The sequence below is a fragment of the Balaenoptera physalus genome (assembly GCF_965194825.1).
Source record: "Balaenoptera physalus genome assembly, chromosome: 8".
Taxonomy (NCBI): Eukaryota; Metazoa; Chordata; class Mammalia; order Artiodactyla; family Balaenopteridae; genus Balaenoptera; species Balaenoptera physalus.
The window spans coordinates 15,334,355-15,352,234 of NC_138887.1; the positions used below are offsets into that span (position 1 = coordinate 15,334,355).

At 40.0% G+C, this 17,880-nt stretch overlaps 1 protein-coding gene across 19 annotated transcripts in view; it reads left to right on the forward strand.

Annotated features, from left to right (window-relative positions):
- NRCAM (neuronal cell adhesion molecule) overlaps positions 1-17,880 on the forward strand; it is a 317,729-nt gene that overhangs the window by 260,225 nt on the left and 39,624 nt on the right. For 12 of the 19 annotated variants that reach the window (XM_082473415.1, XM_082473431.1, XM_082473427.1 and 9 more), the window contains 9 exons: positions 3,117-3,260; positions 4,525-4,636; positions 6,304-6,470; positions 6,875-7,022; positions 8,397-8,521; positions 8,966-8,995; positions 10,517-10,618; positions 16,724-16,921; positions 17,019-17,089. In XM_082473415.1, the coding sequence (XP_082329541.1) occupies positions 3,117-3,260; positions 4,525-4,636; positions 6,304-6,470; positions 6,875-7,022; positions 8,397-8,521; positions 8,966-8,995; positions 10,517-10,618; positions 16,724-16,921; positions 17,019-17,089 (1,097 nt within the window). The remainder of the gene's footprint in view (positions 1-3,116; positions 3,261-4,524; positions 4,637-6,303; positions 6,471-6,874; positions 7,023-8,396; positions 8,522-8,965; positions 8,996-10,516; positions 10,619-16,723; positions 16,922-17,018; positions 17,090-17,880) is intronic. The other 7 variants (XM_082473430.1, XM_082473419.1, XM_082473420.1 and 4 more) reach the window with 1 other exon arrangement.

The window sequence follows — 17,880 nt, forward strand, 5'->3', positions numbered from 1 at the left end:
GTCTTCCATGTTCATGGTGAGGTAACTTTTTATTGTGGTTAAAAAAACACATAACAGGTCCTACTGTGTAGCACAGGGAACTATATCCAGTCTCCTCGGATAAACGATAATGGAATGTAAAATAGTTAGCTAGTGGGAAGCAGCAGCATAGCACAGGGAGATCAGCTCGGTGCTTTGTGATGACCTAGAGGGGTGGGATAGGGAGGGTGGGAGGGAGGCTCGAGAGGGAGGGGATATGAGGATATATGTATGCATATGACTGATTCGCTTTGGTGTACAACAGAAACTAACACACACACAAAAAACAGATTATTGAAAAAAGAATGTATATATGTGTAAAGCTGAGTCACTTTGCTGTACAGTAGAGACTGGCACAGCATTGTAAATCAACTATACTTCAATTGAAAAAAAACATGCATAACAAAATTTACCATCTTAACCGTTTTTAAGCATATAGTTCAGTAGTGTTATAGTACATTCACACTATTATGAAATAGATCTCCAGAACTTTCTCATCTTGCAAAACTAGAACTCTATACCCATTAAACACACGGTGATGTAATTTTTAAGAGCTTAGTATATTCCAGGAATTTGGAGGGACTCCTGGCCCTCCACTGCCTGCTGGGTCCACAGAGGTGCAGTCAGAATGGACACGGCGTGGGCGCTGGGAGTCCCCTGAGGAGGCCCAGCACTGAGCGCTCAACTACTGGGTCCAGAAGTGCTAAGAATAATTGACAGAGAAAGAGATTCCCAAAATGCTGCTCTGTACCAGCACGCCTTGCCGAGGCAGCGGAAAGACATTGCTGAGGGTATGTGTCAGAAAGGCCCCGATGATCCTGGACTTGGGATGCGGGACAAGGAACACGGGCTGCCCTGAGGGATGCTGCATTCTCAGGGTACCTGGCCGCTGGCCGCAGCACCAGTCCGCTTCCTAGGCTAGTGTGGCGTGTCAGTCCTCTGCTGTCATTAACTGGGGAAATCTATACTCTGTCAAAGGAATTGCAACTTGTATTTTTCTTCTGGTTACAAAGAACATGTTCCTTAAGGCCATTTTGAAATCATTAGAGTCATAAACAGTGGATGTGAGCTAAGATGCCAACTCAAAGCATCTTGGCTCACCTATCATTAGTTGAACTAGTTGGAGCATCTAAGATGATTTCCTAAATTAGCTACTGACTGTGGTCAGAGTGTCAGACGTACAACTACATACAGAACTGTGTGATAGTAAATTTGTGTGATTTTAAGCCACTAAGTTTGGAGTAACTTGTTCAGCGTCAGTAGAAGCTAACGCAGTACAAGTAGGCATGATACTTTGAATATGTGTGATAAAACAAGGATAAATAACTATAGTTTGATTTATTTTTATTATTTATTTTCATTAATAAACCACAGACGAACCAGCTATTTGAAGCTTTTTAAAGTGATAAAGGAGTCTAAAGGCAGTGATAAATATGTCTTAGGTGCCCATCCTTTTCTTGCCATCAAAGAGGAAAAATGGGGACTTCTCTGGCAGTCCAGTGGTTAAGACTTCGCCTTCCAATGCAGAGGGTGCGGGTTCGATCCCTGGTCGGGGGAGCTGAGATCCCACATGCCTTGTGGCTGAAAAACCAAGACATAAAAAAAAAAAAAAGCAATATTGTAACAAATTCAATAAAGACTTTAAAAATAGTCCACATCAAAAAAATCTTTAAAAAAAAAAAAGAAGAGGAAAAAGTGTGTTTAGAATGAAAGTAAAGGCTATTAAGTGGTTCAAGGTGCAAGAGCAGTTTAAGAGGAATGGTGCTGTTATTTATTTTTTTAATTTACTTTATTGAAGTATAGTTGATTTACCATGTTGTGTTAATTTCTGCTGTACAGCAAAGTGATTCAGTTTTACATATATACATTCTTTTTCATATTCTTTTCCATTATGATCTATCACAGGATATTGAATATATGGGTGCTGTTATTTAGATTTGATTTTGATCAGCATGCTGAGACAGACACCTACTACCCCTTTCAGTGTACTTTTTTTTCTTTATTTTTGGCTGCGTTGGGTCTTCATTGCTGCACGCAGGCTTTCTCTAGTTGCAGTGAGCGGGGGCTACTCTTTGTTTTGGTGTGCAGGCTTCTCATTGTGGTGGCCTCTCCTGTTGTGGAGCACGGGCTCTAGGTGCATGGGCTCAGTAGTTGTGGCTCGCGGGCTCTGAGCGCAGGCTCAGTAGTTGTGGCGCACGGGCTTAGTTGCTCCGCGGCATGTGGGATCTTCCCGGAACGGGGCTCGAATTCATGTCCCCTGCATTGGGAGGCGGATTCCCAACCACGGCGCCACCAGGGAAGTGCTTAGTGTACTTTTAAAGCCACATAATGTCACAGCCTAAGATTTAGTGTTCACAAAAAGGAAAATAGGTCCAATAGCACAGCACTTCCAAATTGTTGGGCATGCCTTGGACTGAATTCTCATATATTATATTACCAACCTGTTCCATTCTGCTTCAGTAAGGATCAATCCTGTTCTTAACATTTTTTTAAGTATTTGAAAGATTTAGCTGAAACTGCTGCCTTTAAGAGAAATCTCACATAATTTATTTCTACTTCAGCCTCAGGAATTGTCAAAACAAGAAAATACGTATTTTCCCATTTGATTATTAGCCCTATATTTGTTTACATATTCTTTTATTTATCAATCTATTTCAATAAGAGGCTCTTAAAAGACTCAGGTTTGGATGATCTAAAGGATTTCTATTTTTGGAGTAGATTTTGCTGTCTCCTCTTGATAATTAATTTGCCTCCTCAAAAATAACCATAATTTCTTTGTGAAGAAGGTAATGTTTTTCTGAATTTGTATTGCAGTTTACACCTAACGTGTTGCTTTTTTTCCCTGCGTCTCTCAAAATAATATTGAAAAGAATCAATCCATTTAAAACTAAATGGTTATCAAGCATATACCCATGATGATAAGTGATAACTAAATTATGAGGAAGGAAAGCTGTGGTTTCTGCTTGGGTTGTTGGTCTTCTCTTTCTTACTGCGTATACCTAGATCAGTCTTCCACTTACTGTAAATTAGAGTTCAAGCTTTACATCTTTTAAGCAAAGAGGAATGAATATATACTTTTTATTTTTGCACCCAAACAGTTGCCCCTGATGACCCCAGCAGAAAAATAGATGGCGATACCATTATTTTTTCAAACGTCCAAGAAAGATCAAGTGCGGTGTATCAGTGTAATGCCTCTAACGAATATGGATATTTACTGGCAAATGCATTTGTAAATGTCCTGGGTAAGCTCTCCCTTTATTAAAGACATGGCAAATTAAATTAATGACCGCTGTTGTTTTTCATTCATTCAGCAGAAATATATTAAGCATCTACTAGGCAGTGGCACAGAACTTGGAGCTGTAAGGGATATACAAAGATGGATAAGATAACAAACCTTGCCCTAAAGGAAATTACAGTCTGGCCTTAAAGTTCTTTCATAACATGGTTTTTACAAAGGCAAATTCCTCATTGTAGAGATAATCAAAGAGGCTGCTCTGTTCATAGACAGTTACATTGTGTCAAACCCCTCAAAAGGAAAAGGGCATGGGTGGGCTCTTCCTAACTGAATGTGACTGCTTGTTCCATCCTTAGAAACTGACAAGCTGAATGACAATTTCATGATTCTGATTTTTGAAAGTAAGTCATTAATCATAATGTTTGGCCGTGACCTAAGTCACGGATGTACATTTATTTATCAATTCATAATAATATGTTTAGAAAACGGTAACATAAACATACTCTGAAAGGGTTGGGTTTATGTGAACATGGTATTTCTCCTATGGGGCGAAACTACTAAAATACCAAATTTGTTAAGAATTTATGTGAGAGTTGTTTTCATGACGCCGGGGAATTATATTTCACCTCTGTAAGTGGAGTAGGTTCCCTTTCAAACAAAATTAGGGTCAGGAAGCCAACCGATATGTGGTATTTTTTCCCTCATGCTTGAAATGAAGGTCCGTAAATCACAGGAAGAGCTGAGCGGTTAAGATGTTGGTGGAGGGAGAGGAAGCAGTTTTGATTCTGGTGCTGTTCTGAGTCATCAGCATTCTGCCTTTTTTCCGCCGGCTTGGATGTTCGCCACCACTCCCCCGTCCACCCCCATTATTACCCCGAGGTTCTGATGGGTCAGTCATCCAACAAAAGTGTATTTGGCCATTATTTTTTGTGCCACACACTGTGCTGGTTTATGCGGAGAAAACAATAAAAAGTCCCATTCCCTGCCTGCAAGGAACTCACAGTGTAGTTGGAGATATAGATAAAGAAATCAGTTATTAAAATACTGTGCCTGATTAAGATGCAGGACGTGAGGCAGAGGGAGGAAACTTGTATTTTTCCACTTTGAGTGACTGGCAGGGTCATACTTGCCTGAGAACATAAGGGGAGAGATACATTGGCTGTGCCTTAACATGAATTCTAATGGCCTGAAAAAAAATACAATAAAATACGGGTGGACCTAAGTGTTTGTTTTATTTTAATATTTACTTTACCTTTCCAAAACGTTTTTAGCTGAGCCACCACGAATCTTTACGTCTGCAGACACACTCTATCAAGTCATTGCAAACAGGCCTGCTTTACTAGACTGTGCCTTCTTTGGGTCTCCTCTGCCTACCATCGAGTGGTAAGTAGTGGCCATATCTGTTTGTCATATTTGCATTTGCCAAAGCCTTCAAATTTCTCAATATGTGGGGTTTTAGAGAACAGACAGGAAAAAGGCAGTGCAGAAGCCATCGTCCTATTAATTATTAAATGTATTCACAAATATTTATTAACAACTCACTCGGTGGTAAATACTGTCACATGGATGATCTCTTTGGCAGCACGCTTTGTCCATCCCAGAGGGATATGTAAATGTTTTTGAAAGAAATTAAAGTGGCTGTATTTTACAGTGCTACGGACATCACCCGGGACGTCATGAATGATGGCTAGAGGGACAGGTTGGGGGACATTCCTTGATAAAAAAAATATCATTTGGGGCGGACACAGGGTCCATAAGCTTAAAAAACAGAATTTGCTATTACCAGTGTTCCTCTCCCACTGAGTGTCCTGGCTTGGATCCAGCCAAGCTCCCCTGTATCCTTTCACTCCCTCTTTATTTTTTAAACTTTATTTATTTATTTTTGGCTGCGTTGGGACTTCGTTGCAGTGCGTGGGCTTCTCATTGTGCTGGCTTCTCTTGTTGCAGAGCACGGGCTCTAGGCATGCAGGCTTCAGTAGTTGTGGCACTCGGGCTCAATAGTTGTGGCTCGCGGTCTCTAGAGCGCAGGCTCAGTAGTTGTGGCACACGGGCTTAGCTGCTCCGTGGCATGTGGGATCTTCCCGGACCAGGGGTAGAACCCGTGTCCCCTGCATTGGCAGGCGGATTCTTAACCACTGCGCCACCAGGGAAGCCCATACAGCCAAGCTCCCCTGTATCCTTTCACTCCCTCTTTAGACCATCCCTTTTCACGTACCACTCGTGGTATCAGTCCTGGTCATCCTCGCAGCTTGCTTTAGCATGAGCTGAAAGAGACAAGGCCAGGAGAGGCAGCAGCTCAGAAAGAATGAGTGAAAGAAAATTGGAACATTCATTTATGGATTGTCTATCAGGTGCCAGACACTATGTGGGGCTCCACTTCCTGGTGTGAGATTAAAGCCAGGTGTAGGATTAAAGCCCAAACACGGACGCTTGTGCAGAAAATTTCCTAACAAAGGAGATGGATTAGCGCTTAGTTTCACACGGCTTTTCATCCATCCTCACTTCTCCTGTCTGACACTAACCTGGAAGCTCAATGTGGACATACTTTACATGCGTACTTTCTTCTTCTCCTTCCCTGAATATTTTCCTATTTATACTCTCAAAAGTACAACCCTTGTAACCTTGAAGTCAAAATCTCTTTAGAATTGTAACGTGTAGATGGAGTTACAAACACATCACAGCAGGGGGGAAAGGTCAAAAAGAGCAGTCTTCATTGTGTCTATTTTATTACTTATTAGAGATAAAATAGGTAATAATGTGTTTATTAAGTTATGAATCTCTTATAATGAAAATTACAAATTAAGTGTTTTGTATTGTCATCCTAATTCTTCAAGCACCATTTATCACTGAATTCTCCAGTTTGACATCTGTCTTTGCATTAACCCCCCTGATTTACAAGCATGCAATATGCTTGTGCAGATTCCAAACGTCTCTGACCTTGATACTGTAATGCAGATCGTGTGGTGTGTTGGACCTTGAACAGGGCATTTCACGTCTGACTTCAAATTATAATATTTTTATTCCTCTTTGTGATCATTTTCATAATGAAGGTTTAAAGATGCTAAAGGGAGTGCTCTTCGTGAAGATATCTATGTTTTACATGAAAATGGAACTTTGGAAATTCCTGTGGCGCAGAAGGACAGTACAGGAACTTATACATGTGTTGCAAGGAATAAGTTAGGAATGGCGAAGAATGACATTCACTTAGAGATCAAAGGTGAGGCAGAGGTGACAAACATTTTTTCAGTATTATGAGACTTCGAGCAAATTCTCCAGCTTTTTAAAAAAAATTTTCTTTATTGAAATATAGTTGATTTACAATGTTGTGTTAATTTCTGCTGTACAGCAAAGTGATTCAGTTATACATATATGCATTCTTTTTCATATTCTTTTCCATTATGGTTTATCACAGGATACAGAATATAGTTCCCTGTGCTATACAGTAGGACCTTGTTGTTTATCCATTCTGTATGTAATAGTTTGCATCTGCTAACCCCAAACTCCCATTCCTTCCCTCCCCAACCCTCCTTCCCCCTTGGCAACCACAAGTCTGTTCTCTATGTCTTGATTCTGTTAAATTCTCCAGCTTTGGGAATGGATAACAGTAACTTTCCATTTCAGATCCAACGAGGATCATTAAACAGCCTGAATATGCAGTGGTGCAAAGAGGGAGCACGGTGTCCTTTGAATGCATAGTGAAACACGATCACACTTTAATCCCCACCGTCACGTGGCTGAAGGACCACGGGGAGCTGCCCAGTGACGGAAGGTATTTGAAGACAATTTCTTTCCTTTCTCTTCCTTCTCTCTTTAAGCTGCTCTTGAACTAAAGGTTTATTGTACAGTAACTTAATGGTTATGTTTTTAAAGTTTCTGAAGTCTGCTCTCTCTCCAAAGTAGATATACATTTTCTCTTCATGCTATAGAATATTTGGACCTAGAAAGGTATCAAGTTATAGAAATAAGACCCTGAGAATGTTTGTCTATCTTTGTGTTGGTCTCCTGTGTAATTCAGGATGTGAAAAACCTTTCAGGTTTTGAACAACATCCATTGTTTTCTAACTTGTACAGTGCACTCTCAACAGATGTTTTCATTCCCATTTTGCAAATAATCAGAAATACGATCTCTTTAATCATCAGAGTGAGCCTGAATCTTCATCAGTGTTTTACAGGACACTAGTTTTTATTTGGATGGGGAGTTTTCATTTTACCTAAAGCGACTAGAAGGAGGAGAAGAAAAAAAAACAGGTAAACAATTTGAAAGAGCCTGAGCACATTGCATTGCTTTAGCTTGGTATGAAAGAAAGGTCATGCCCATTTTCCAGGTGAGGCTCTCGATTTGTCAAAGTACACAGAGTCAAAGACGAGAACTTTAGCTGATGCAGAGGGGCTACAAGCATCACCCCGACGGGAAGGAGTGTTGTCTGCTGGTAGAAATGGTTTCTGTGGCTTCTTTCAACTATGCCCAAGTGGTGCCCTGTTGCTTGTAAATCACCCTTAAAAGAACTATGTGGGAATTTGGGATTAACGATACACACTACTATATATAAAATAAACAACAAGGACCTACTGTATAGCACAGGGAGCTATATTCAATAGCCAGTAATAACCTATCATGGAAAAGAATCTGAAAAAGAGTAATATATATATATATATAAAACTGAATCACTTTGCTGTATACCTGAAACATTGTAAATCAACTATAGTTCAATTGAAAAAATAATAATAACTAATATCAAATTATTTAAAAATACACACTTTGTTAGAAATTGAGCCGGATGAGTGGTAGCAGCAGAAGCCTAGGAAAGCCCTCTATTCAGGGTAACTGGAGCTGCCCCCGCTCAGCTCTAGATGCCCCTGGTCTTAACAAAGCTCCTAAAAACTCCAGAGGCGTGGTTGAAAGCCATCAGACTAAATGACTTGACATCACTTCTAACCCAAGCTTCTCACTCATTCAAAATGTTTTCCAACTTTAGTCACTATCAAAGTGGCCTGTATTGTATAGGATTTTAGCTCTAATGTGCTGCAAATCTTTATCATCTTTCCCTTTTACCAAGTTCACAGTTGCTTTCATGCCAGGAAAACCGTCATTGGGTGTGGTGGGATGTCCATTCCAGCCGCTTTGAGCATGTGATAATTACAGGTTCACTGTTGACAAGGACCATTTGGTGGTCGCTGATGTCAGTGATGCTGATGGTGGGACCTACACATGTGTGGCCAACACAACTCTGGACAGCGTTTCGGCCAGTGCTGTGCTCAGCGTTGTCGGTAAGAGCTAGAACACGTACAGCACAGCTGGCTTCCCTGTTTTAGGTTGAAAGGAAAAATTGTCAGTAGTAACTGTTTGCTTGTTACAGTTTTAGCATTTTATAGGTGAGTTAAATACCCACATCTTTCTTCTGTGAAAGATGCCCTTGAGCCAGTAATTTCAGTATAAATGTACTCTGTAGCAGCACTGCAATAAAATGGTGGTTAAGCACAGTAGTGGTATTTTTATGAGAAAACTGGGGGGAAATGATCTACCTTTATTTAAAATCGAAGGGGCTTTCCCCCTATGTTGTTACTGCATGTTTATCAATGCTGTGTCTCACAGCTAAGCGTAAGGCTCAGGTTTATAATCTTAATCATGCTCAGTCTTTGTCTTCTTGTGCTATCTTATATCTGTCCGCTACTAATTTTGATTAAACTCCTTTATATTACTGTCCTTTCTAGCTCCTACTCCAACTCCAGCTCCCATTTACGGTAAACTAATATGAGTCCTTTTCTCTGTTTTCTTTCAAACAATTTCACATGTACAGGAGAAGTCCATTACTTTCTTTTCTCTATCATGTCATTGTGTTTCTTTAAGGAAAAGGGCCCTGTCAGGTGTTCTGCCGTGTTGTCCATTTACTGCTATAAATCATTTCTTCATTATAACTCTGCAACTTTTCACTGAATATATTGCCACTCGCTTCCAAGTATTTCATGTGTTATTGCAAAGTCATTTCATTTGCTAAAAGTCCCTCTTTGACAGCATTTCCTTGTAAAGTAGCATAGTGCTTTTTCAAAAGCTATCGTCCATATTTTACAGACTGAAAAAGCAATTTCAAATATCATTCCACAACTTAGGTTTTCATTTCAATCTATTAAAAGTTGTTCTGGAAAACTAAATGTTGTTTGGGGATTCCATTTTCAAGAAATTTACATAGGAAAACAATGGATGCTTAGTACAACATTTGACCTTTCTATCAAAGAAAACCACCAACTCACTGTGTTCACAGAAGATAAATCACTAAAGAAAGACGAAAAGGAGGACACTTTCACGTCGCATGATTTTTCTGAGTCGGGAAGTTAAATCGATTTTTTTCCCGAAATCTTTTTGATTAAAGAACCCTCATGTTTATTCAACATATAAATACAAAAATTAATTTTGTGGTGAAAACTCAGCTGGATGTTACATAGTATTATGAATTATTCTATAGAAGACCTGTCCTTTGTAGACATTTACTGCTTCTTTACTGGTAGGAAAGAAGTGCTCATATTTTTCTATGGCCTCTGGCTCCCCCAAGAGCAAGGCCAGGAAAAGACCCAGGGGGAACATTAACTCTCTAGATCTCAGAAGCACCATTAGAAGAGGCAGACACGCTCCTCAGACACCTTCGTCCCAACAGGCATCTGTACCCTGGTGTCCTCTGAGAATAAACACACCTCCCTGTGTGCCTGACTGACTTGTACTGAGCGTCCACATAAGGTTGCATGCCAAGGGCTACCTGCATAGCATCAATTTTAGAATTCCCTTAAAAATATAAATATTCTTCAGGTGCCCCCAAATCTGTAATTTAGCATGTTTCAGAAAGAACACTTGCATCTTCTTTTAATAGTACGTACATTTGCCTGTATTTGTTTTTCAGCATTTCCTATTCTCTGTTTCCCATTTATTAGAAATTCAGCTTCCGTATTATTTTTTCTGTCTGTGCTCCTCTATGTTTATGAGAAGACACGCACTGAGAGTGCTGGAGAACCATACATGTCCTCCCCTGGCTTTGGTGACAAGGGATTTAGTTTCATTTCAAAGAGAAGCAAGCAGAGCTCATTGAGGGGTTCTCTTGGGTGTGCGTGTGTGTTCCCAGCAGCCTCAGCTGTTTTCATTTCCTTTCAGTTGCATGCTCACTGGCCATTACATGTGCTGTGTCTTTAAGAGTCCCCTCCAAGAATAGTATCATGAGTAAAGGAGAACCTCCTAAGGTCAGGTGGTTAACTATGATGTGTGTGTTTGGTCTACAGATGTCCCAAATCCTCCCTTTGATTTAGAATTGACGGATCAACTAGACAGGAGTGTTCAGCTGTCATGGACCCCAGGCGATGACAACAATAGCCCTATTACAAGTATGTGGTGTCATTTGCTTTTTCACTGATAAACTTAATGATTATTTTCAAAGCACTGTATCCCATGTAATTGAAATTCCTTGCAAAAGATATTTGCTGGCATTCTCTGCTTCATTGCTAATAGAATCAAAACATTTATGTTCTGTTATTCAGAGCTGGAGTTATTCCTGGTTACAGCTTCTGGTTTGGGACACTAATTAATTGCTGAAGATGTTAATTAAGCAAATACACTATCATTTTGTGTTTAAGATCCATAAGAATCACCTTCAATTTCTACCACAGTAGGAAGATGTATTGCAAGTTATTCATTTTGCCCATTAATATGGGAGAAAACAATAGAAGGACCAGTCTAGCTATTAGGAAATTGAGACTTGGTGAGTAAAGTGACTTTTCAAACCCACAGTTGGTAACAGAACTGGGGGTAGGCGTCAGGTCTCTTTCTTTCCATTAGCCCTAGCTACGAAGTGGCACAGTCACCAATGTCACCTCCTCACCTTGATGACATCAGCTTAGAGAATAAAATCAGGTGAGGGACCATGCCATAAGGGTACTGGAAGAGCTTAGTAAAATTAGACTATAGATAAGCTTATAAGTTTTAAAACCAAAAAGATACTTAAGAGAGTAGACACAAGTCTGTAATATATTACTACCTTCAGGTATATACTGCAGGAAGACTAAATTCCTTTCCGATGATGACCTAAGATACTGCTGAAGTGACATGTGTGTTGATTTATTGCACCTGCTGGTAAAGCAGACCAGATCCAATGAAATTAAACAAAAGCATCCTCTCTATCTTGTGTTCTTTGCTGGTGTTCCTTTCTCAGTGGAGTTTTTGGTCCTTGATCAGAACACGTATTCGTTCATGCTGAATCTTCCAGTCAATTCAGTACATTAGCCAGATTTAGCTGGTGAGCATGCTTGGAGACTCTTTTTACCCATGTTAAAATGATACCATTAGATTTCAAGGCATTTCTACTCTTTCGTTCGTTCAGTCAACAGGCATTTATTGAGTACCTATTATGTACCAGGCATTCTTCTAAAACAAAGCAGTCAAAAATCTCTGCCCATATGAAGTTTATATCTTAATTGAGGACACAAATAAGATAAAATTAATACATGTTATGTTATTGTGTATAATGTCATTATATATATGTATATATGTGTGTAAATATATATATATATATGTATACACACACACGCACACACACACACACACACACACTACTCAGATCTCCTTTTAAGAGAGAACCCACTACAAGGAATGTCAACAACAGGCTGCATCTGCTGCCCCCTCCCTAGGGATCAGCTGCAGCGTTCCTGTGAGGCCCCTCTCTTCCTGAGCTAGTCCAGGGACTGAGCACAGCGAGGGTCCTAGATTCAGCCATGCCTCCTGCAGAACTTCACTCTGGGCTCCTCGCTGACCTGGCTGAATCTATCTGTATTGGAGTCTGAGGCCTTTTCCACACACACCTCCTTCCCCTCTCCTTTCTCAGACGTCAGACCTGCATTACGGTCTGAAGATCTTCCCTGCCGTCTCCTGCTTTCTCTCTCTTTTATATTCCATGGGCTCTTCCCCAAATAAATCTCCTACACATTTAGTTCTGTCTCTGCATCTGCTTCCAAGAGGAGTCAAACACACATATATCTATACACATGATTATGTGTGTGTCCATGTTTAGGCCATGCAAAGAACAAAGCAGGAGAAGGGGAGTAAAGAATATGAGGGTCAGGGGTATAATTACAAACAGGGTGGTCAGGAAAGGCTACCTTAAGAAGGTAAGATTCCTATGGAAAACAGTATGGAGGTTCCTTAAAAAACTGAAAATAGAGTTACCAGATGATCCAGCAATCCCACCCCTGGGCATATATCCAGAAAAAATGAAAGCTCTAATTCAAAAAGATACATGCATCCCAAAGTTCATAGTGGCACTATTTACAATAGCCGAGACACAGAAGCAACCTAAGTGTCCATCAACACATGAATCGATAAAGAAGATGTGGTACGTATATACAGTGGAATACTACTCAGCCATAAAAAAGAATGAAATCATGCCATTTGCAGCAACATGAATGGACCTAGAAAGTATCATACTAAGTGAAGTAAGATGGAGAAAGACAAATATTATATGATATCACTTATATGTGGAATCTAATAAATAGTGCAGATGAACTAATTTATAAAATAAGAATAGACTCATAGACATAGAAAACAAACTTATGGTTACCAAAGGGGAAGGGGGGGGAGGAATAAATTAGGAATTTGGGATTAACAGATGTGCACTACCATATATAAAATAGATAAACAAGGATTTACTGTATAGCACAGGGAGCTATATTCGATATATTGTAATAAACTATAAAGGAAAAGAATGGGGAAAAAGAATATAGTTATATACATCTATTTATGTATAACCAAATCACTTTGCTATACACCTGAAACTAACACAATATTGTGAATCAACTACACTCCAATTAAAAAAATAATAAATTTTTAAAAAGAAGGTAACATTTGAGTATGTCAATAAAGACATGAGGAGGGAGGTAGTGAACGCACTATGCATTTAACTGAAGCAAGACCTTTCCAGGGAGAGCAAGAAAAACAGCAAAGGCCCTGAGACAGGAGCACGTCTCTCGGAAGCCGCTGTGGCTGCCTGGAGTGAAATGAACAAGAAGAAGTGAAGGAGGAGAGAAGGTCAAAGAGGCAGAGAGTTGGTGGGTGGGGTGGGATGTGCACCGTGCAGGGCCTTGTAGGCGCTTGTAGGGGTTGGGGAGGAATTGGAGGGATTTAAGTAGAGCAGTGGTCCCCAGTCTTTTTGGCACCAGGGACTAGCTTCGTGGAAGCCAGTTTTTCCATGGAGGGGGAGGGGGGGATGGTTCAGGCAGTAATGCAAGCAATGGTTCAGGTGGTAATGCAAGCGATGGGGAGTGGCAGATGAAGCTTCACTCGCTCACCCGCCGCTCACCTCCTGCTGTGCGGCCTGGTTCCTGACAAGCCACGGACCAGTATCGGTCCACAGCCCGGGGATTGGGGACCCCTAAAGTAGAGGAATGGATCACACTGGCTATTCTACTGAAAATGGTCTGGAGAGGAACAAGAGGGAGAGTGGGGAGACCGGGCAGAACTACAGTTCTCAAACCATGCATTGAAATAACATACAGAACCTCAGCAAACCTCAGGGGTGCCTCCGGATATTAAGTTTTTGATTTTTAAATTTCGGTTTTTATTTTTTTATTTTTTTTTGGCTGCGTTGGGTCTTCGTTGCTGCACGCTGGCTTTCTCTAGTTGTGGTGAGCAGGGGCTACTCTTCCTTGTGGTGTGTGGGCTTCTCATTGCAGTGGCTTCTCTTGTTGCAGAGCACGGGCTCTAGGCGTGCAGGCTTCAGTAGTTGTGGAACATGGGCTCAGTAGTTGTGGCTCATGGGCTGTAGAGCGCAGGCTCAGTAGTTGTGGCACATGGGCTTAGCTGCTCCACGGCATGTGGGATCTTCCTGGAACAGGGCTCGAACCCGTGTCCCCTGCATTGGCAGGCGGATTCTTAACTGCTGAGCCACCAGGGAAGCCCCAAAATTTTGGTTTTTAAAAAACACAGTGACGTCTGTCAGACACCCCATGAAATACTAGCTGGAGACAGTTCACAGTTTCAATATTAATAGTGCTACATCACACTGTGACGGTGTCATATCTCTGCAAAGCCTTTGTGGTGATAAAAAGCAAGTACCATGTGAAAATAAGTGTGAAACAGGAAATGAGGAAGGTGGTGTCAAATCTGTTTACAAGGTTGGACAAGTTATGCGGTGCCCAGTAGGTTTTAAGACATAAACACTTATTAGATTATATAGACCTAACTCCTTAATACACAGAAATGTTAGGTATTTCTTTTGACCTAAGGGAGCCATGAAAACAATTACTGAGACACTAAGCACACCATGAACTAAGAAAGTTTGGGAACTTGTGAGCTAGGAGGTTATGCAATAATTCTCACAAGAGATCTTGGTGACCTGGAATAGGCTTATAGGGATGGAGGAGCTGAGAAATGGTAAGCTGAGATTTTGAATATATTGTAAAGGTACAGCCAACAGGTCTATTGAGAGTATAAGAGAAGGAGAGAGCCAAGAAGGACTTCAAGGTTTTGACCTGAGTTGTCACTACCAGTTGGGGTGAAGAGCAAGATGAGTCTTGGTCACATCCAATTTGAGATGCTGTACTAGACAAACAAGTGGAATTCTTGAGTAGGCAACTAAGTATCCAAGTCTGCAGTTCCCGGGAGAGATAGGGGCTGAAGATATAAATGTGAAGGTCATCAGTTTATGAAACTGGAGATCACCAGTAAATTAACATAGATTAGAAGGAGAACTCTAAGTGCTGAGCTTCCGAGCAATGCAACACATATTTCTAGTTCATCTTTGTACCTTTAATTCATATCATGGTACATGGCATGTAGTAGGCAATTAATGAATACCTAAATACCTATTTTTGGGATTTCTTTTTTTTTATTGAAGTATAGTTGATTTACAATGTTGTATTAGTTTCAGGTTTACAGCAAAGTGATTCAGTTATACATATATTTTTTTGACATTCTTCTTCTTTATAGGTTATTACAAAATATTGAGCATAGTTCCCTCTGCTATACAGTAGGTCCTTGTTGGTTATCTCTTTTATATATAGTAGTGTGTATATGTTAATCCCAAGCTCCTCATTTATCCCTCCCCTTACCTTTCCCCTCTGGTAACCGCAAGTTTGTTTTCTATGTCTGTGGGTCTATTTCTGTTTTGTATATAAGTTCATTTGTATCATTTTCTTTTAGATTCCACATATATGCAATATCGTATGATATTTGTCTTTCTCTGCCTGGCTTACTTCACTTAATATGATTGTCTCTAAGTCCATCCATGTTGCTGCAGGTGGCATTATTTCATTCTTTTTATGGCTGAGTAGTATCCCATTGTATGTATGTGCAACATCTTCTTTATCCATTCATCTGTCGATGGACATTTAGGTTGCTTCCATATCTTGGCTTATTGTACATAGTGCTGCAATGAACATTGGGGTGCATATATTGTTTCAAATAAATACTTATTTTTTACAAGGGTAAAACATGTACATACCACAAAATTTTAATAGAGACAAGAGGGTAGGTATGCACTGAAAAGTAAGTCTTCCTCCCACCCCTGATTCTCAATTCCTCCGGTGACACCAGTGTTACAGTGTGTACCCTCCAAGAGGTAACACACGTACTTTCAAGCGTATGTGTATGTGTATATGTTATAGTAAATCTTTTTATTTTTATACAACTGTAGTATCCAGCACACGCTGGATCATGTTCTAAACCCTACTTGGTTTCACTTAACAATATATTTTAGAAATCATTCTGTTTCAGTACACGTGGAGCAGCCCTATTCATTTTTTACAGCTGCAGAATATTCCATTGTGTGGATGCATCATAATTTATTTAATCAGTGTCCTATTGATGAACATTTAGGTTGTTTGCAATTAGGTTGTTTCAGTTGCAAACAATGCTGCCATGTGGATTCTTTTTCATGTGCCTTCGAACATATGCATGAGCACATTTATTCAAAATAAATTGCTGGAAGCACAATTTCTGTGTCAAAGGGTCTCTGAGTTAAATATTGTTAGATGTTCTAAATTGTCCTCTATAGAAGTTGTACCAATTTACACTTCCCACAAAGTATGAGAATGCTTGTTTCCCTGTGTCATAGTTCACAAAGTGTGTTAAATATTTGATTGTTGCCAGTCTGTTTGGTGGGAAATGGTATCTCTCTGTATTTCACGTAACATCTCCTGTTATGAAAAAAATTAATCATCTTTTCATATGTTCAAACTTTCCTAGGAATATGTGGGTCACTTCTAAACAGTTTTAAGGAGCTAAACTCAGCATGCTAGAGAAAGCATACTCTTATTGGATTTGCTTAAGTGTTGAGGACGCTAGGCTTCTGAAATCAAAATATTCTAGTGAATTTTTCTTGAAAGTGAGATAATTCACGTTCAGCTGCTCTTGTTAGATTGTCCTGTTCGTTATCCTCGCAACCTACCATTGGGTGACTGAATTCATGTCTTGGATTTGTTGTGTGTGTGTGGTGTGGCCAGAATTCATCATCGAATATGAAGATGCAATGCATGAGCCGGGGCTGTGGCATCACCAAACTGAAGTCCCTGGAGCTCAGACCACAGCCCAGCTGAAGTTGTCGCCCTATGTCAACTATTCCTTCCGAGTGATGGCAGTAAACAGCCTGGGGCGGAGCTTGCCCAGCGAGGCATCTGAGCAGTATTTGACTAAAGCTGCAGGTAAAGCAGGACTTCTGTGATATGAAATAAAATGGAAAGGTTTTCCACTGTTGGCAAAAGACCAAAGTTTACAAGTATGTGGCTGTTTAACTTCTAGAACCAGATAAAAATCCCACGGCTGTGGAAGGGCTGGGATCAGAGCCGGATAATTTGGTGATTACGTGGAAGGTGAGCTATGTCTGAAATATTCAACTATATTTTAGAGTGGAAAGAAAAGTTGTTTTTAAATAATACCTGTATTAAAATCCCCTTTCACACATTTTTTGGAATATATACATATATCATATATTTATGAATCGTGTAGTAGTTAAAAGCTTGATCCTTGGAGCCAAAATGAATGGTACAAATCCCAGCTTTGCCACTTAGTAACTGTGTGACTTTAAGGCATTTCTTTAACATCTCTATTGTGTACCTGTGTGATGGGAATAACAATGAATCAACCTCATAAGATTAAAGGAGTTAATGCACTTATAACGCACTTAGAGCGGTGCCTATCACATAGAATGTGCTCAATAAATGCTAGCTTGTATTGTCACCATCGTAGAGAACCATCTAGAAGACAGGTACCAGTAGTCAACTTCTTCTGCTTTTTTCTTTTTTGGCCTGTCTATTTTCTGGACTTGGAAAATTAATATATATTTACTTGTGTGATCTAAAAACTTATTTTAGATAGATCCAGACATCCATACTTAGATACATACATGTTTGTATATACTTAGATACATACATGCCTGTAGAAACAGGATAGAAAGACAAGGCAATCTCTTTTTTTTTTTAAAGAAAGAAGTAGTTCACAATTTCAGTCTCCAAGTAAAATAGACAGTGAGGTGCTGTCACACAACCAGGAACACATAAAGGAAACTATATACCTGGAAAGTTTTATGTCACCTACCCATGACTGTGGAGCCAGAATCTGAGAGACCTAGGTGGTTTTTACTACTTCAAGATAGAAATTAACC